Raw genomic sequence first — 21,716 nt, forward strand, 5'->3', positions numbered from 1 at the left:
AGAGGTGGGGGTGAAGACCATCATTTACCCCGAACCCCGACATTCAACGGTACAACAACAAGCGGAGAAAGCAGAATCGCGGGCTGACCTTATATATACAGTCTATGGGGCTGACCAGCGGAGAAATGCTCGTCCCGTGAACAGCCAGCGCCTGCGCGCTGGATCTCAAGGCCCCGGTAGACCATGTAGGAGACTTCCAGTTCCTTGTTACGAAAACAATACCCAGGAAGCGCAATCGAGTCGCTCAAGCATGACGTTTCTGACTTAGAGGAACTATAACAAAACGCGCGAGTGTTTTTTCCCCAGAGTTTTTGGGTTGGTAGACATGCCAGATACCCACATTAACCTGTAGAAGCACTAACAAAGTGGAATTTGCATGCTATGTCCCCTTTAAATCAGGTTCTGATTCGAAACCACTTCATTTCGAGAATTTGTCATATTGGCTAATTTTACAGGAAATGTTGTCTTTAAAGCAGGTTTATAATTTCAGGGGTGTCTTTTTTCCGAATAGGTTTGACTGACTTTCCTGTCAGATAGTTGACGACTGGGCTCTTGCTTTGTTCGACTCCTTTTTTGACTTGTTGTGACGCCCTTGAATCTCTGTAGTTCATTTAATCAGTTCAGTGTTTTATTCCACAGGATTTATGACCAAACTGATGAAAATAAGACTCAAGTTATAATAAATCTCTGTTACTCTTCAATGGAAAAGCTACAAATGAGGAACCTTTGCTGTCAACGTTCCTTGCTCCTTTATATTTGTCTTCATCCTCTTTTCAAATCAGCCTCAAAATTGATTTACAAATTGATGATGTCATCCCAAAGTTCCAGACAAGCTGATAACCACTAAATCTGCAGTGACAAAGTCTGTCACTGAACCAGCCCTCTGGCTGTTGAATCAAAATTAAATTGGAGTGGCGAACAAAACATCTACTGTCTGCGTGAACTAGTCCTTCTACCACTCAACCTGAAGACTGAGGCTGTGTCCATATCACTATGTTTTGAAAACACTGTTTTCAAGCTAAAACCATCTTCGTCCAAATGAGCGTTTTGGATGCATATCACAGGACCACTCACCTAAACTGGGCATGCGCATGCTGGTGTACACAAGAAGCATTTGGATGTTAATCGTAGAATAGTCACCGATTACTTGAATAATTGCTCGTCTCCTATGCAGGTAAACGGTTGTATCATTGTAAACTGCAGAATTTAATTTAACAGCTGTTAGCAAAAACAACAGGGTCAGCAAATTGTAATTGATTATCCATGTTGTGTTCTACACTGGTAGCTGAGGCTAATGGTGGTTGTTTTCTTCTGGTCATGTGACAGGAGTCTGACAAATTAGGGAAGGCTATGTGTGGACTGAAAAGACCCAATTAGCAGGCTGTTGTGAGTGTTTACATCATCGTTTCCAAACATCTCTGTTTTTGCCTGTATGTGAGAACGCATTCCCCTTTAGTGTTCCTGACTAAAACGCTGCCTCAGAGTTGTCAAAGTAAAATGGGGCCACTGCATTTCTAAACGCCTCTGTTTTGGCGTCTCTAAAACTCTGGAGTACTGTGGACGTCAGGCGTATCCGTAGCAGAGTTGATGCATCTTGATCCTCTTAGGAGTATGGATGTAGCCTACAGAAAAACCCAGAGTGGACAACATATTTGCATAATGGCATGACAAAGTTGTTCAACTGCAATGCTATAGTCTTGTTGCTACCTAAGGGCACCTTTCACTCTTTAATTTATACGGGAGCCCAGATGACAAGCTCGAAGAACTGGAGATTAAAGTCCTGCAGACTTTTCTCATGCAGCTTTCAAAGACACCAAATATCAAACTTACAATCACATAACAAACAAGGCTGCTGGAGCAATAAGGGATCATCATTGTAGTTGTGTTTACACAGAGTAATTAAGTATTTAACTTGCTTTTCAATGTACGTTAAACATACACACTTTAGAAGTGTGCTGAGTAGACTTGAACTAATTTAAACTCCACATGTACATGTACTTTTTATGCCCATCTGTTTAGCGACATTCAAGGCTAGTTTTGTCATCTCTTTATCTATATTTAATCTGCACACAAATGTTTTTGCATACAAATCACAAGTCTTTTATTGTTTCTATGGCAACCAGTCAGGGGATCAGTAGATTCAAATCAACAAAAAGACTCATGCTGCTTCCTGAGAGAGACTGGTTAATATACTGACTGAACACTAATGGTTCAATTTTAAATCAAATAGTTTATTTCCCGGACATGGAGGTAAATTAGTTTCCTCAATGACAAGACCAATTCACTTTCTTTCACACAAGAGTCCTGGGAGCAGCCTTATTTCTTGGTGACACTTTCATGATGCATTAGATGGACAAGTTCTCTGTTCATTCACTCTCTTTCTCAGGTTATCTTAAGCCTATTTTCCACTCATCAAAAAATCCCACTAACATCAGGCTTTTGTCTGCAATGGGAATGGTTACAATCTGAACACACTCCTCTGTTAAATGATTTAGCAGAACTTCCAGCCTTTGGCGTGTAAATAGCCATGAGCTTTTGTGTACTGTTATTAATATCTTGGGCAAAACGTGCAACAGCAATTTTTCATTTCCTTGTATCGTGCAAGATGCAAGCGATTTAAAATCTATCAGTTGCAGTTGACTTTGAATGAGGGACTGAAGTAAAACATATAAAAGTGTAACGACCATAACAGTGTCGCTGGTGTCCATGGTGCTTTCGTCTGTTGTGTGTAGTGTTTCCCGTCGACTATGCGTTGGTTTCCGGCGCATTCATGACGTCGGTCATGACTCACTGGCAGGAAAAAAAAACAGATTGACCAACTTTACTGGAAATGGCCTTTTTTTAGCTGGTGTAAAAGAGTTCTCAGTTGATCTTAGCATAAAGTGTCCTCAGTTGATCCCACGCTCGCGCACACACACATTTACACATGCCGTGGGTGTGAGAGAAGTCATGTTGATCATATTAGAAGGTGGCCTTACATGCCGAGACAAAACAGAAAACAGGAAACCGAAAAAAATAAACTCCACTCCCAAAGGTTCCCCCTTTCCTCCGACGTACCTCACTTCCTCTCCCATAACTCCCCACCTCCCACTTTGACCCTTCACACACACACACACACACACACACACACACACACACACACACACACACACACACACACACACACACACACACACACACACACACTCTAACACTATGGAAGACGCTATGGTCAAATATGCAGATGTAACGTATAGTTTGAAAGTAGAGTGTAGAGGTTATAACAACCTGGTTTTTAGTACAACATTGAGCTGCTTTCTAGTTGCTTCTCAGTGTCTTTGTAGAACCGACGGGTGAAGACTGCACTGTCCCAGATAGTTGTGCTCCTCCTGTGTCCTGCCCTCGATCTCTCTGAATAGCTACACAAACACAGACACGCTGCACATAAGCCCTAACACGTACAGACACAGACATACAAGTTTTAACTTCTGTCATTTGTACTGTGCCACTTTGAGGTAAAGGTAGATTTTCTGAGTGAAGTTAAAATACAGAACTCCATGTCTGCCCATTTCCTTCCTGACAGCTACCATTTCCACTGAGGAAGGACACAAACACACCCACAAAGTGTCTGTGTGTGTGTGTGTGTGTCTGTGAGAGAGAGACCATGAGATTGCTGTTTATAGCCTGGATGTGGATTCCCACGATAGATAACGTGTTGCTGATCACAGTGATGAGTGCATTTAGAGGCCTCGCTCCGAGGCAGACAGAATTCACTTCAAGTGTCTGTTTAGATGTTTATCTTTGCTTCATGTTTGAGTAGATCTGTGTGTGTCTTTGTCCCCACGTGTCTGTGTGTGGATTTGTTAGCAGTTTCCCACTGGCTGAGTTCCTGCGGTGTGCAGTGCTGAAAAGGGTACTTACCAACTTTTCCGCATGACATGAAATAAAAAAGGTGTATCTCAGCACAATCAGCAGTTCAAGCTTTTAGATTGTAAGAAATGGATATAAGCTCTTCTTCAATTCCAGTTTCGATTGTTCCTTCCACAACCTTGCTTTCAGACTGATTATAAGTCAAGCAAATAAAAAGTACTGTGAGACCACTCTTATGGTGCAAGGGATTGAACCAACACCTATCTATCCATCTATCCATCTATCTTAAACCTTTTTCAGTTAAATAAATGTCAATAAAGTCAATATTATGTGAATGGAGTGGATATCTATACTTTAAGTCAGAAGGTGAAGAGAAATCTTAGAATGTAAAATACGTTTTTTTTTAAAGCAATAAGTGTTGGCGTTCATTCAAGTCAAAGGAAGGAATTCACTGACCGAAAAATAAATTACCACTAAGTCAGTAGCCTTTTCTCCCACCATCTGCGATGTGCTGTAAAAAAAAACATGTGATTTCCACAGGGAAATGCACACTTCACGTCCTGCTTCCTGCGTACTCTAGCCAGGCACCAATCCTAGCCTGAATGTTTCAGATAGCAGCTTAGAGCTAAATGCTAATGCCAGCATGCTGCAATGGTCACACTGACCATGTTAACTTGCTGATCCATCTTAGTTTAGCTAGCTATAATTCGTTAATTAGCACAAAACAGAGAACTGCAAAGCATGGTGGGAATGTCATTCATTTTGCAGGTATTTTGTAAGAGCCAAAGACATTTTGACTTGATTGTCCTGCTGGATAAAAAGTCAGAGAATCACCAAATTTATTTTATAAAGTTCACCCTGAGGGGTGCGTAAATGTGTGTGCCAAATTTCATCAGAATCTATAAAATGGTAGTAGAGTGATTTCACTCAAAAGCAAAAATGTCATAAAACCTGAAGTAGTAGAAACACGAGCAACACTTGGAGGGTAAAGAATAACTTTATTGACAATAAAGCCTCCTAAGTTTTTTTACCCCACCACAAATGTGTGCAAACTTTCATGGCAATCCCTCAAATAGTTGTTGGCATATTTCAGTCTGGACCACAGTGGTGAAATGACACACAGACCAGCTGCCCATGCTGCTACTGTGGCTAAAAATAGGAACAGTATAATGAAATATTGGGGAAAATGTAGACGCTGTCAAGAGCATCAACTTCTGTTTTCTGCAGGCACGAGAAAACAACCACATTTTTAATTAGCAATCTTCCTGATGTAGTGAGTCTTACACAGGCCCTGCAGGTCAGTCCAGAAATTCCCTGCTGGGAATTTGTATTGAACACAAATCAAAATGATAAACTACTCTATTGGACACTCTGGGGTAGAAGGTCTTGACACAACTGTATAAATCTTGTAGTTGCTTAGTCTTGGTCTGGGGCTGCAGCGGTGGTGATTGATGTCGAAAGATGAAAATAAAAATAAAAGGATAAAGTGATTGTTCAGGGTGAAGATATGCAATATGGTACAGAGCCTTGGCATGGCATGACATGGTTTGATTTGGTAAGGGATGGAGTGGAATGTTATGGTTTGGCCCGGTTATGGTTATGCATGACATGGAATGGTTTTGTTTAGCATTGCATGGTTTAGCATGGAATGAATTGGAAGGGATTTTAAAATCTATCTAAGATCTATCTATCTTTTGAATGCATGTATCATCTGTTAAAAGAGCATTCACCAGAATGTAGTCTTGCATGGATATTGCAGTATATATCATGTGGTTATTGGGAAGTCAAAGCAGAGTTCATTAACATTTTATAGAGAACTTCAAATAAGCCTAAATAAGTTTTAGTATCCATGACACCATGGTTTGAAGTCAGCAGACTTCTTTAACACTGAGTTTGAATGGATTGCGTATGACTTAAGAAGGACCAAGTTGGCTGATACCTACTATGTATTTGACTTAATCCTTATGAAGTCATCTGCATTGTTAGTTTCCTCTCCGCTCACGAGGAGCACTGCTATAAAGGCCAGACTCTGTGTTCCTTCATGTGTTCATCCTTGCCGTATATTTACTACTACAATCAGAGAGAGATGGCAGCGGCTGTTCATATGCCATGAGTCTGTGCCTGCAGGTGAGAGTTCAGCTCAATACAACTTGCACAGCAGCTGGTGGTTAGAGACGTTTTTACAGTATCATTCATTGCTGTCCTCAGTATTGCCTGTATCGCTGCCAAAGCTGCAGTCGGGCGTCCTGAGCCTCACTCTTTGGGCCACTTAAATTTCACATGGCCATTTAACAAATCATGTCTATTGTTCATATCACAATGGAGTCTCTGTGGCTGAATGAGACGCAGCGACCCTCGTGTGGGCTGTGACTGAATTCCATGAATTCCTACATAAAGAACATAAAGTATTAATGAATTAAACGGGAAACAATAGCAGGTGTTATCTTTATTTAAATGAGATATCACGGTATTATTCAAGAATTCCACTCCATTAGTGGCATGTTAACATATCCGCTCAGACGTGGGGGTTGTTGTGTCACACATTTGCATTGTTACTGTAGAACCAGAAGAAAGGAAAGTGAGCAATTAAAGGAAAAGAATGAGAAATGTTGGTTCTCACTCACAATTACAAAGAGAGGGGTGATGTTAAAGAGAGTAGCAATAAAAAACTGAGGAATGAAGTAAGAGGAGGATAATTGAAGTGCTGCAGTCTCACTTCTGTAATGACATGTTTCTGTACCTATAAAACCAGCTCCCTGCTTCTGTCTGTCCTCTTATTTTGTTTCCTGCCTGTTGACAGCCTGTCAAACACTGGAAAGAATTCAGACTTAACAAGTCCTATATATACTGTTCTTTATTATATATAGCACGTGTTAAGTCCAAATTGGCCTAAATCTAAATGTAGTTATATTTAAGTTTATATTTGACTGAAATAAGCAGACATACCATTCAACGTTAGACCATGGACCGCAAGTCTAAACCCAGCAGAGTCCGACCCAAACCTGACAAGCATTCCGTTTTTTGAATCCGAACCCATCCCGAGCCTGATGTCTTCCCGATTACATGCACGTGGTAGATAGAAATCAAGAAGATAGTAATAGAAGTAGTAGAACTCAACCGGACTGGACCAGGATAGCATTTCAATATTGGCCCCCAAAAATCCATATTGGTCGGGCTCTAATATATATATATGTGTGTGTGTGTGTGTGTGTGTGTGTGTGTGTGTGTGTGTGTGTGTGTGTGTGTGTGTGTGTGTGTGTGTGTGTGTGTGTGTGTGTGTGTGTGTGTGTGTGTGTGTGTGTGTGTGTGTGTGTGTGTGAGGTGAGTCATTTCCCTTTACCATGATTTGTAGTCAGAAAAACAGTCCAAAATAGATAGAACTTGTACACTAAAAAACATGGTGCTCACACTGAAAATATGTTTCCACTACATCATGTATAAACCACACCCCTGTTCCTGTTCAAGATAACAGATGTGTGTTTTTGTTCTGCTTCTATTTTCTGACCGAGCGGCACCATAAGTCCTGTAACAACTGTTTGGATCATTTTCCATATTGAGAAGTTTATGAAAATTCTCCTTAACACAGCGCAACATCTCATTTACTCGTCCATCGCTCTGCCATAGCGTGATGTTTGACCCTGGGATCTAAAAGGGGAGTGGCTATGTAGATTAAATAAGCACAAGATTACCAAAAGGAGATGGACAACGAAAACCTGCAAGAGAGCTTACGCAGTATTATGTGTGTGGTTCTGCATGCGTGAAAACATGTGCACGTCCTCATGCCCCCCTCCCATTGGGATCAATGAAGTTTCAATCTATTTGTATTAGGAAGGGGTGGGGGATGCAGATGTGAGTTTGCGTCCTGCAGTCCGTGGTACTTTCTCGTGTGAGTTGTTTTGCAGGTCCGAGTGTGTTTGCAAATGGGGTCGCTTACTTGTTTGATTTGTTTGCTTATTTGTTTGATCTACACAGGATTTACTAGAACAGATTTCGCTGTGCAAGCATTCACTTCACTGTCAACACCAGAATGTGGGCCATTCACACTGTAATCCCGACATTGTCCCTTTGATGGGCACAGCACATGCGCTCACTACGTGTGTCTGTTTACTGTCTCTCAGTGAGTGTCCGCATGGGAAGAACACAAGAGTAAAGGTACATGTTGGAACAGTTCACCCATAAGTTGATCGGGTATTTTATCATCTACAGGCTTTTGATAATCAACATATGTTGGTTTCGTCTTCTTAAAGATATATTATGTAACAACTCTTAATTAAAATGTCTTAAAAAAACCACTATGTAGGTCATCATCAGCAATGGTGGTGAACAACTCCCATGATACCAGCTCAATTGAATATATTTAGATTTTGTAGTAGAGACTTACAGGTTTGTTTTTCTCTTGCACTTTTTCTTACACTTCACCAAGCGCTGTTTGGAAAATTAATTTTGCACATGAAGAATAATTCAATTTGAAATTTTATTTAATTAAATAGTTAGAAAGAAAGGGGAAAAAAGCACTTGAGACTCTAAGGAGCCACTTCCTGCTCATTGCATTGACGCCATTCAGTTGCTGTCATGCTTTTAAGTATAAGCACTCACTTTGTAACTACAAGCGTTGGTCAGCAATTTAAGTCTATAGGTGTTGACTGCTGTATAATGAGAGCTGTTGCTGTGAGGTAAACAGAAATGGAGTGGGCAGACCTCGAGCTCGTAGGATTCGCCCTGTGGTGTGAGCTCCTCTATTGTGTTTTGTGGCTCTGTGGGGGTCCATGTGATCAGAGGACCACAAGTGGAGGAGGCTGATAAGAGAAGAGGTACACAGCCACAGGAGAGACCTCTGGCTATAAGCTTAACTCCACACAGGCAGCCTGTAAATAAGCATGGTATGAAATAACACTACAGCTGCTATATGAGTGAGCAAAATTAGCAATATTAAAGTAGCAGTTTGGTATCATATTGAGATTGCTTAACAAAACCCACTGCTGCAGTTTATTTTAAGCTATTTTGTTTAAATATTGTTCCTCTCCTGTGTTTATCACTGGCCTGAGGCAGAGATGGTTGTGGAGTGACACAATGACAACACATACACATTTGCAAAAGACAGTTGTCATCTTTTTGCTTTTTATTATATAGTGAATCTCTAATAACAACATTGAAAAGCTCTATTTTAATACAGAAAAAAGTGGGAAGTCAGTTTGTCATGTATCTACCTGCAGAAATTAAGAATGTTGGCCTTTAAAAAAATGTTAAATGGCAAGTGTTACTAAAACGCAATCAGGTGCCTCTCTGCACTTCAGAATTCACTGGATTTGTGTGTATGCTTGTTTTGATATTAAATGTCCAATAATTATTGTCTTCTTACATGTACAGTAGGTGGTTATCGCATGTAGTGCAGGGTAAAAGGAAGATGTCACTTTCCAAATTCCCTTTTTTTAAATGATGATTTAAAGCTTTCACTTCAATGACCAATTATTGCAGGTCTTGTAGGTTGGTCTGTGGGGAACAACATATACTCACCAATGTGGGGGCTGGCCGTGAGTGTTGCAAGGCGTTGACCTGATGTGAATAGGCATGAGGTGAGATGCCATGGCGACACATTATTTGTGGGAAGGCTAGCAGAGTCCATCAGCGATCCCCATTTGGAATAGAACTAATTGGAAGAGCTCTGATTGTGAACTTAATTTGTTCCTCTTTCAAGGGAAATTACAGCCAATGTTTGAATGAGGGGCTTATCAGAGATTCTGTCAGGATGGCTGTCAGGATGGCTGTCCACCAGCTGGTGCAGGATGATGACTTATAACAAAGAATTTTGTATTATCTTGCACATCGTTTTGCAGGTTTTTGGAGCAGCCCAGTCTGAGCTCAGACCTTAACTCAATGGAGATGCTTCGGAATCACCTCAAGAGAGCAATGCAAACCAGAAATCCTAGAAATCTGGCTGAATTGAAGCAGCTCTGAGGAACAATGGTTAGAAATCCCTCCTGAACGTTGTGCAGGTCTTAGCCACATCTGCCAGAGGAGCTTGTTCGATGTTTTTCCTGCCAAAAGAGGTGCGAGGAGTTATTAAATCCACTGTTTCCACCAGAGCTGTGAATGCTTATAGGTTTGTTCAACAAGGACACAAAAGAGTATAGATCTTCATGTGTTTTTTTAGCATAAGAACATTGTGTTTGTCTGTATTTGTGACTTTGATCGGATAAAGATCAGATCACATTTTGTTACCATTTAATGCCGAAAATTAGGTCATTCCATTGTGCTTACATACTTTTTCCAGTGTATCTAACTGGTGACAAGCAGTGGACTTGTGTCACTTGTGTTTCTGTGTGCATGGACAGTGCTGTATGTGTTCACATTTCATGAAAATCCAATTTGTGAACAGTAGTTGCTCGCGCATGACAGTGCATGGGCCGTATGACTGTCTGTGCCTTTGTGTCACATTCGATATTAAATTTGAAAACAATATTGCCAGAGGTCTTTTCTGTGCTCGTCTCAAGTGGTCACTTCATTAGCGAGATCCCTCTCTCATCTCTTACTCCCTCCCACGCTTCATATTTGTGATCTTCATTCCTTTAATCATGGCAAAAAAAGGAGTTCACCCCCCTCTCCTCCTCCTCTTCTTCCTCCTCCTCATCCTCCTCTATCCTGCGTATCTGTTTGTCTCTGGCCAACAGTGTCACACAGAGTCCTCTGTTCTCCGTCTGTCTGTAGTCTTTATAATGAGTTCTGCTCGGGACGAGGCATTCTGCAATTTGGCCTTTACTCTGGGGCCAAGAGGGAGAGGGAGGCTTGTATAAGAGGAGGAAGAAAAGGCGGCACAGATAGAAGGCTCCAGTCTGTCACTATAGCAGCAGGAGCACACAAGTGCAGCCAAAACCTTTGTGTCTGTGAACTTTAATGACAGACTGGAGATATAAAGTAACCCGCGCTGCACATAGAGACACCAGTAATTACCGAACGTACACATTTTGACATGGACGTCCTGTGTCTTACTCAAACAGTCCCTTAATTCCTCGATCCAACTTCAACTCCTGGTTGGATGTGATTCGACTGAAAGGGTTTCCCTTTAGTTTTATAGGAATCATTAAGCTGCTCTAGTTGATAGATATAATATAATATGGAGCCTCACAGCAAGAAGGTTCTTGGTTTGAATCCCTGTTCAGTTCTCACTTATCTGTGTGGAGTTTGTATGTTCTCCCTGTGTCTGTGTGGGTTTTCTCTGGCTTCCTCCCCCAGTCCAAAGACATGCAGAGTGGGCTTAGGTTAATAGGAGAATCTAAATTGTAGATTAGGTGTGAATGTGAGTGGATGCAAATGTAAATGGTTGTCCAGGGTGTACCCCACCTCTTGCCCACCCACCCGTGACCCACAAAGGATAATGCAGTATAGCTAATGGATGAGTTTCATATTACATGTCCAAATGAACCTGTTTCCCAACTGCTCAGCTGGTGAATCAAGGCATCTCAGTCTCTTTTATGTCCCCATTCGTTCCACTCTGTCAGACCCCAGAGTAAACCATGTGGACAAGTTTATTATGCCTCTCTTCATTAGCAAGCAGGAGCAGTTTTCTATCCCCCAGCATATAATGCAAGGGATATTGTGATCAGTGCATCCAAAAACGTGTGTCTGTGCAAATTTTGTGTCCAGAGCAGAAGAACATTTGGAATGTTTTAGTGAAAAAGTGGTGACTTTTGGTATGTTTGGTTTCATTACGTCAAAGATACAGAGCAATGGGTCAGACACCCAACCTGTGGCTGCTGCGGGCTCAAGTGTCTGTATGAGAGGCACCCGCTGTAGCTGTAGACAGACTTTCATTATACTATTAGAATGATTTCAACTTTTGCCTGAAAGATATTAAGACCGCGATCCGCAAATGAAGTGAGCCAAAAAATACTGAAATGATGTCGACCTCTCATATACTATACATGATGGATCAAAAGGTCATCAGTTCCGTTTTGAGTTTTCTCAAAAACGTAAATGCAAAGACTCGTCTGTCTTATAATTATACAACCAGTATTTGCAAGAAATTATTTGTTTTCTTACAAATGGTTCAGTATTGGAAAGTTCAGAAAGTGTCAATGTTTGTATAAATGTTTCAATGGTTTGTTTTTGTCAAACCTCCATTTTATTTCGGAGAAATTGAGGGATGTCTTATTTTGTAAATATTGTGACGGTTCTGTACAAAGCTGGGACTCAGTTGCAAAAGGAAGCACGGGAGACAAAAAATAAAGTACAAAATAAAACTTTACTTTAGTGTGTACTATACACGGGTAGGCAGTCAGAGAAGCAAACAAGTCCATTCAGGGAAAAGGCACAAAATCCAAAATCGGTAATCCAGGCAGAGTCCAAAACCAGGTAAGCAAACACACAGAACTTAACGCTGGAGAGCATGAACACACGAAGGAGACAATGACAATCTGGCAGGGGGTGAGGGGAAACACAGGGTATAAATAGGGAAGGCTTAATGACAAACAAGGTACAGGTGTGGGGGGAAACCAACAGGAAGTAGAACTACACACAAGAACCCAGGCAACAAAATAAAACAGGAAGTGAATACAAACAGACACAGACTGAACAGATTATTACAAATATCTGTGTTCACTGATGTCATTTAATTAGACAGAGATTATAAACAGGCTCTGTTCTTGGTCTCTCTCTTTAATCCGATCAAATCCGCGAGCTCCTCGAGATGAAACTGAAGAGCAGACGTCTTTTATCTGTTATTAGAGAGCGGCCAGTGATTTCTCTGTCTTTATCTTTGCCCTTTCTCCTTTTTCTCTTGTGGATTAGATCAGATTACAGGATGATTGGACAGAACAAGACATTGTGATAGAGTGGGCGGTCAGCCAGCACAATATATCAAAGTGGACACCAGTCACTGTCAGATCTGCTTATACCTCTGATTTTTTAATTTATCACTGTGTTGCTAATTAACCAAAATGCAGCCGCAACAAGAATTCTGTTTTTCATTAGACAAACAAGTTCATTGGTTGTACAGTTACAGTTAATCTGTGTCTTTTTTTGCTTGTATCAGATTGTGACATGATTCAGTAATTAGAGGTTGTGTTGATCCATTTCCCACAGTGAACTAATTGTGTGGTTTGTTGAAGTCATTTATCAAATTGAGTAAAAAAAGAATTTAGTGCTCTGACTACCAGTTGTACATCACCATGTTGTCCAGAAGGGGTCAGTATTGGTACACATGTCAGCTGCTTCTTGGCTCAGTCCCCAGGATACATTACATGCAAATGTAGACACGTGTCCATGATGATGCAATGATCGAATGACTCGGTAACGGATTAGATTGCACTATCTGCAGTAAATGTAGAGCTGGAACTAATCAATTAGTTGATAATCAGAGAAATATTCTATAGTTATTTGATTAATTGATTATAATTAATGTATTTTTTCATGCAAAAAATTGTTTGACAGAAATTGTAATGGCTGTTTCTGATTTGTATAGACCAAACAATTATCTGAGAAAACACAGTGCCAGCACAGCCACCAGGGGCAGTTTGGGGCTCAGTATCTCACCCAAAGTCACTTCAGCGTGTGGAATTTAGGAGACTGGGATCGAACAGCTGACCCTCTGGTTAATGAACGACAGAGAGAAAAAAAATGGCAGAGTTCGTTGCTCTTTACTCCACTGACTTTATTTTGTATTTTAAAGTTGTCTATTAGAGGGAGAACTATTATCTGCCCAAGGAGATTCAAGGAGCAGCAGCCGTTACTTCAGGCTTCTCCCCCGCTTGTAATCCATACTAATATGTTTTGTCAGTTCAAGACGAGTATTACCCAGACTCCGATTTCTACGGTTGCTTATCACACAGCGTCTGCCCTGTTATTTCTGAGTCTATAGTCTAATCCCAAAGACTCCCTCTGAGGTCGTTTTGCTCCAATATGCAGTATGCAGTATATTTCAGGCACAACATCAGTATGTGCCACTTGATCCCTCCACTATAGAGACGATAGGATGAGCTGTGCTCGGGATCGATACATCTCTCTTTGTGTTTTTGTTTGCTCTGAAAGTGGAATTACTTCCATTTTCCCCTCAGCTGGATACTTCAGCATTTATATAATAAGAAATGTTTCAGGGTTTTAAAAGGTTTGGTGACTTTTCAAGTTTTCGGTATAATTTTCATTCACAGCAATGCGTCTGCTATTCTCACAGGGGTTCTTGTGGTTTCAAACACTGCTTTTTTTATCGTGAATGTTTGCTTGTACATGCACTTATGTGTGTAATCCATGTTGATGTAGCCTGTGTGAAACCTGAGCAACAAGACAAATGTTTTTTTCTTGTAGTATGAGCCTCAAACGTTTACCAAAATATGGTAAAACAAACAGCAGGTGAAAAATATAAGATTTGTAAAGCACCTTTTTAAAACTGAAATTGTTGGCATGTGTTTATTATTCCTTGTTAAAGGCAGATTTATGCTGTCTTACATTATGAAAAGAGATTTGTCTGTTTCAAACAATTGTAACCGTCACTACCCACTTACTTCCATGAGTCCTTCATGGTTGTTAAGCACAAGAGAGCAGCGCAGATTAGATGGAGTATCTGACAACAACAACAAACACAGTAACAGTGGAGGAGGTTGTGATAATGTACCTCTGAAGAAGAGGCAGCTGCTTTTCTTTGTGACCAGGCAAAGTAACATCTTATAGACGCCAGTAGTTTCTTACCAACTTGCAAAGTCTTCAAGTTCATTCTAGAAATTTCTTCCTCGTGTTTGTTGATTTCCACGAGTTCCAGTGGTACTTTCAGAAGATGTGCACAAATATGGATGAAATGAACGCTTAGTATTGACAGAAGGCTCCGTCAGGGTCCACAGCATCTCATCTTGAGCCTAAATTAGCTTAAGGTCTACACATTGACCTTTTTCAAGTACCAACAAGTTAACCTTGGTTACAAACTATTGACAATTTAAATACATTTGGAAAGTAATGAAGTATCTTTTTCTCTCTAACATTATCTCTATTTCTTCTTTTTTCTTCCATGTGTACCTGACCCTTCCCTCCATTGCTCTCAACAACAGGTAAGACATGAATTACTTTAACTGTGTGTGAGAATCTCAATGTGGTACATAGTTCTCTTCACATCTTCCATCTCTAGGTTTCTTTCTCTCTTAAAGCAAGCGGCAGACATATTCTTTCCATCTTTCATAGATGAATTCTATAGGAGGACCGCAACTAAAATAATAGATGAATAAATAAAGTACTTCATGATGCATAAATCATAAATGCATAGACAAATAAGTTAATAAATGTAAAAATACATAGTCTGTTCCATTTCTAAACTGTGTATTTTTTTTTTGAATATGTATTGAAGTATCTTTTATGGCATTTACTTATCTATTTTATTTATCAAATTGTAAACATTTTTTTTTCATATATCTTTTTAATTTTGCCGGTTTCCGTCCCCCATAGAATCCTCGGTTTCTGGTTCCTACTTAAAACAGGACGTCGGTGCGTAGTTAACCTGCAGACACCATGTTTCTTTCACTATCATTCTTTACTTAATGGCTTCTGCTGATCACTGCAATCACTACAATGTGTTCATCGTGATTAAACTTCTTTCAAGTGCGTCTGTATCCGCCTGCAGAGGTCTGTTGTTTCCAGACCTCCACCACTCTGCTCTCTGATGGTGATGATTTCAATGTGCTGACTGACTGGAAAGTGGACACTTAAATACCTAATGGAAATGCTGAGTATCATAATGTTGAGTATGCAGAGAAACCTGCAAAGCGATATTATCACTATAACAGCCAATGGAAGTATTAAAGTAGAAAGTAAGATTACACATTATCCCATTAGAGAAAAGGGTCTAACCCACTGGTTTGCTCTAAGGTTACAAGGCATAAATTAATTGGTAATAAAGACTATATATTTATAATTTTAAACACTGTAGTTTTGAGCAATCGTGACTTAAGCTGTAGTAAATTGTGTAGTTGATGAGGACTATTTACAGAAGCAGCTTGACTCACATTTTGTGTTCAAGTGAGTATTTATAACAGCAGTTGGGTGTTTGGACATGGTAAGAAAAGAGATATTACCCGGAGCAACAGTGGGAGTTGTGTATGTGTTTGGACAACAACAGAGGTCTAGGTTCATCAGTTGACCAGGCTTCGGTCTTTTCTTAGAACTATAAAGCGGTTTTCAGAGATGAACATTCTCCAGGTTAGATGTGTTCACAACCAACAACAGGAACATTTCCGTAGCATACAGGAGAGGAGAGATTCCTTGTCTGAGCTTACAGGAGGCAGAGCATGACGTTCCCTCCTCTGCGGAAATCAGGGGTTTTTGTTTACGGTGAATCGACACTGGTGTTGGACCTTATTGCCAAAAGCTCTCGTATCTTGTTGTCTTTTGAAGTTCTCATCTTCGTCTGTGTCTTGTTTATGTAGAGCTCCTCTTTTTCATCCCAAGATGTTTGTATTCTTTTAGTTTTTAAAAAAAGTTTTGCTCAAGTCGTTGTGAATATGCCTTTCCTGATATATTCTCCCAGACATTTTCTGGACATTTTACTTGGTTGTCTGGCAGGAAAACCAGAGTTCTGCCCATGTCGGAAAGCAGTTTAAAGCTAGGGTTGGTAATCCTGGAAAAGCTAGCAAGAGCAGGCTACACCAGCTTTTTCTTTATAGGACTTGATTCATTGATTGTATAAGGATTTCAACAAATAAGATAAATAAGTGTTACGATAACGAATTTCCAACCCGACCGTTAAGAGAAATATAGAATATCTAAAGTCTTCTCTATCTGATAGCAACACTCATTTATATGGATAATAGCCAAAAGACCAATGAGCTTAGGTTTCTATGGGAAGGCAAACATTACACCTCTCAACAATAGTTTCTCATCTGCCCCTCTTTGGCTTCCTCTTAAGGTGTTGACCTGTGGGTTCTCTACTCCCACACCCTTCAGCCATTTTTAGACAGACATGACCTGCGGGTCAAATCCGAAAGATTGGCTGTGAATCCAGCGGGGGATCCCCTGCTGTGTTCTCACATCGACTTCTGGATTTCTACGGGCAGTATACTAGGAGGTCAGGCTGATAAAGTCTGCAGAAACTGCGGAGCGTCTCACTCGGACATTTGCGTTCACATATGCACCTGCTCCGGATAAAATAGGGAGGAACTGCGGCATTCAGTATGTCTGAAAGCAGCATTAGAGGTAACCACTGATATTCACATTAATACAGTGACTTAAAGCATCTCTTGGTTAACTTTACCTCAGTTTTCTTGACCTTTTATCGGCCTCTCCACCGCACACTGACGTCTGTGTGCGGGGCGGTGGGAGGCCGGCAGCAGCGCACAAACTCTGCACGACTCTGATTCTCTGGTCTGCCTGTCTATAGAGCCTGCAACTCATTGTAGATAACTAGTCCCACTGTGGCTCTTATGCAGGAAAGACGAATCACTTTGCTTTGCAATTAAAAAGGTTGTGTGGCCTCCACACGCGTCTCCTTTGTGTGCGTGAATAACACTCACTGTTACAGCCAAATGAGTTCAGTTGTAACTTAAATTTGTGTGTATTTATGTGACATTACAAGCTTGGTCTTTAAACCTAGACTCACTGCGTATATATCTCTGGTTTTTCCTCGAGAACGTGTCTCCAGGGTGTTTCATGAACTCAGCGGTAGCAGTGTGAAACCGGAGGGCCTTTACATTCCCTCTGCTACCCGGCACGAGCCTCTGACTTGCCCCGGAGTGATATATACCTACTAATGGTTGTCCTGAATACTCTCCGTGGAGCCATGAGAACAGTGGAGCCTATGTTAGAGATTTACAGACATGTACACACACTGCTGCATTCTTTCGTTGGGAGTTTATGGGCTGAGGTAATGACACAACTCCACACAGCGTGTAGTGTTATGGCCCTCACCGCTCTCAGGAGCAACAAGTGGCATCAGGGTGAACAACTGAACAACTACGGAGGAGGAGGAAATGTAATGCAGAGGGAGAGTATGAGAAAGCAGGAGAAGGAGACTTTGATTATAGGTACAATCAATAGACAGGATTTCTGCTGGGACTTAATAACTCTGAAAACAATTTAATAATCTGAATCTAAGGCCATAAATAGTCTTAAATATGTTAAAATGTATTTACTAGGTGTTAATTATGTCAACATTTATTTAAAGCTACTTGCATCACACTTAGATATGTTTGTTTTGTATTCTTATAACAAAATAACAATACAGATTAGCTCACTGGAAAAAAACCTACAAAGACTATGGATAACTGCTGTTTCTGCCTGTAGTTTGAGAGATAATGTGGTACCTTACCTTTAATTATGGGTAAGTGTAAGTCTTTCCTGCATATCTGTTGTTCTTGACTAAATGTAACTCATTATGGTCTTTAAAAAGTCTTAAATTTAACTGTTTGAAACCTGCAGAAAATTAATACAGAGATTAAGATTCTTTATTTGTCATTTGTTGACACTTCTTTGGTGAAATTATTTTGTTAATTTCTTTCTATTCTATCCAATAATCAGCTGTCAATCACAGTTTGGTTAGTTCTGTGGTGTTTGCATTGCATTTTCTCTTCTGCAGATCCATTTCGAGTCTGCCTGCACTGCAGTTTTATCTCTTTTTACCCACAGTGACTATCACTATGCTAGTTCTTCTTCTGTTTTCCAAATAAAACTTTATGACCACCAATGGAAATTCAGTTCATGGTAAAGGGACCGTGTTTATACAGCACTTTACTGCTCTGCCATCACTTGATGTCTCATTTACACACACTATGAAGATTCAGCATCAGTGCCACCCAAAAGTTATTTATCTTCAAAGAAAAAAGAAAATACACACTGTTTTCGCACCAGTTCCGCCAGAAGGAATTACTTCATGAGGAACATTCCAAATGTTTAATCGCAATTTCTGATTATTTTCTCAGCATTAATTCATAAAATCAGAGTCTGTTGCTGTGGCCTTTTTTCTTCTTGTAGTCCTGCTTCAATTTGTTGAGTTTCTCCTGGCACTGTTTCGCAGTACGGCTAATATTAGGTTTGCTCAACTCACTGGAGATCTTTAAATAAACCTTATCTCTTATGGACCACCGTTTCCAATTACCTCTGAGAGCCTGGACTTTGTCGAATGTCAGTATCTAAAATCCTGTAGACGCAGCCACAGGTTTTTTAAACAATAAAATGGAAAAAAAATTCTAATAAAAGAAAAGAAATAAAATGGCACTAAACCAAGAGCACTGCAGGCCCCACTCAAAATGTTCAGGTACTTTCGTAAAAGTACTCCCCTCTTGACCAGGGACGTTTTTGGGATGTGAAAAGATTTCCCCGAACTTAATTAAGACCTTGGTCCCTGCAGTGAAAATGCAAGAAGTTACTGCAAAGGTTCCTAGTTGCTGGGATCAAGATGCAGTTTAAGTGATACAAAATCAACCATCAGTTTTACTTCGGAGTGAAGCCATGTGACAAACAGAAAAACCATATGGAACTGGCTGAATTACTGACAAATTATTTCCTCAGACGAAGTCTTTTTATTATAAAAACTATTCTTATAATATTATGATACATGTTCTATTAATATTTTAGTTAATCTCGACAATGATTACTTTTGAAATAATCCCTTTTCTTCAGGCCCAGTCATACATCACGATTTTAGTCACAGTTGGAAACAGCTGACATTGCTTAACCCCAGTGCACCGACATTGTGCATGCTCCTCATTGTGCCTCGCTGTGGACTATGGTCCATCTGGCTGACCCTGTCACTCCGAGCCCGCTCCGATTGGCTCCTTGCCGCTCTCAACAGCCCATTTACATCTGTTTCTGATTGGCTGTCACTCCCTTCCATGCCTTCCTTCCCTGCCCCAGGGAGGCAAATTGAAGCGGTTAAGTAGGAAAACCCGGAGCGTGATTGAGAGCGCAACTGGATCGGGAATTGCTATCGGTGAAGGGAGGGTTGGCGGTGGCATTTTTATAAGTCTGACTTGTTTACTGCGCCAGATGCTGTTTGATGTGTGAGGCTGTAAGAGAAACGCTTTGATGGAGGGATGTGAAAACACCCGGATTTCTGCCTTGACTCCATTCCACTGAAGCTCTTATCTGTGCATGTTTTCCATCCAGCCCTAAACTTTTTCTCCTGTTGTTCTACATAACACACACTCTGTCTGTCTGTTCCACACACTCACACACAGACACAGGAGTTGGAGATACATGGATTTGGATGTAAAATACTTGAGTTATACGAGACTCATTTAATGCTTCATGAATACAAAAGAAGCTGTCCATAACATTCCTTCAGTGCACTCTGGCACTGGGAACAGGAACAGCTTTCCTGTCATTCAGGATACACGCTCACAGTGTATTCCGGACATCATGCCTCTGGGATCTCGCTGTGGGAAACTTTTGAGGGGGAGTGTTCGAAGGTGGAGCAAAAAAAACATTATCCTGAGCTTGTAGGAGAGGACACAGTATTGACCAGAAGGGGAAGTTTGATGGTTTAATCTTCTCTTTCCCCTCCTCAGTGGGAAATGGTTTCAAAGTGGAGTGGATTTGAGCCTGACACAATCCATTTGGACTTAAACTGAAGTAGATGTGAGTGTCTTGTCAAGTTGGTGATAAACAGGGGTTGCACTCCATGAGAACTTTGCAGGGGGCTTTTATCTGCACTGATACCAGAATCGGGAGGACTTGTTTTCAGTGGCGCCGCTGAGAGATCTTCTTGTTGTTGGCCGTCAGAGTTTGGGAACTCTAAGCACCATGGCTGGGGTCACTAGGAAGGGGTCTGGGAGACGCTCGTACTACTACAGATTCCTGGGCAAGTCTCGACTGCAGCGTCAGCGAAGTCGGTCCCGCAGCCGCACCAGGCCGCCTGCCAGGAGGGGTAATAAATACTTCTACTACTAAAAAAAGTCCTGCACGCAGCAGTTTTTGCCTTGTTTACACCCAGAGACACGTGTACAGTAGAGTCATAAAGTTCCTACACAATGCTATAAAAGAAACGGATAGTGTAGCTCAATTAAAGTCCGATAATCACTTTAACACTTTCTGTTTTGATATTGAAAAGTTTTTCTTGGCCACATTTTGTGAACAGGCAGTTCTCCTTTTTCTAAAACGTTTTCCTCTTCATGTGAGACCCGCTATTAAAGTAACATTATCTTCTGAACCCATGGCAACGCTCCACTGTTGTTGATGTGTTTTGACTAGCGTGCATAGTTGGAGTGAGATGACAGCTTGGCGTCACTATTCACACAGTGACACCACTCTCAAAATCACACCACCGACACGAGACTTCTGATAGCTCGGCGTTAACCTGCAGAGTTCCAACCTGCCCAGGTGCCTTGCCGTGCAGTTTAGTTTTTATTCCTCTGAGCATTTTCTGTGCCGCATGTCTACTTGTGTTCTCCGTTAGTCCATGTCCTCAAGCTCCCTGTTTCTTCACTTTGCTGCCGTTCTGCCTCTCGGTAGCCAGCTGCTCTACTTAACCGCTGCAGGCAGTGTTTGAACTGTTAGGTTATAGTGATAAGTCGGCCCCCAAGGCTTTAGCTCAACTTACTCGAATTGAGAGAAAAGAAGTAGTTCTGAAATCTTCAGCATATTGATTTATTTTCTTTCTTTCTCTCAAGTTAACTATTTAAAATGCACAGTAAGATATTAAGTAGGAGAGTGTTGCGCATCTGTTGCTCTCTTGGCTGTGGATGTGATGCAAGCATGTTTGTTTTTTTTAAGGCAGGGAAAACATCAGTCTCACTTTCTCTCACTGAACCTTGCTTGTTTCATTCTTTTTTAAAAGTAACTTGCAGTGTGAGTAAATGTAGATGGTAAAAGACAGACAAAACCAGTGTAAGTGCTTGACTGTGGGAAGCTGCCTGGCTTGTATGGCTTCACTTTGCTTCTCTCGCTGATGAAAGAGGCGCTTT

At 40.9% G+C, this 21,716-nt stretch overlaps 1 protein-coding gene across 8 annotated transcripts in view; it reads left to right on the plus strand.

The window, feature by feature from the left end:
* Positions 1-21,716, plus strand: part of dab2ipb (DAB2 interacting protein b) — a 143,601-nt gene that overhangs the window by 23,662 nt on the left and 98,223 nt on the right. For 2 of the 8 annotated variants that reach the window (XM_035184045.2, XM_035184055.2), the window contains exon 1: positions 19,771-20,680. The exons of 5 other annotated variants lie outside the window; for them this stretch is intronic. In XM_035184045.2, coding sequence (XP_035039936.1) covers positions 20,557-20,680 — 124 coding nt within the window. In that variant the 5' untranslated portion in view covers positions 19,771-20,556. Of the gene's footprint in view, positions 1-19,770; positions 20,681-21,716 lie in introns of those variants that run through there. One more of the 8 variants, XM_047344364.1, reaches the window with a different exon arrangement.

The sequence above is a fragment of the Hippoglossus stenolepis genome, chromosome 18, assembly GCF_022539355.2.
Source record: "Hippoglossus stenolepis isolate QCI-W04-F060 chromosome 18, HSTE1.2, whole genome shotgun sequence".
Classification (NCBI taxonomy): Eukaryota; Metazoa; Chordata; class Actinopteri; order Pleuronectiformes; family Pleuronectidae; genus Hippoglossus; species Hippoglossus stenolepis.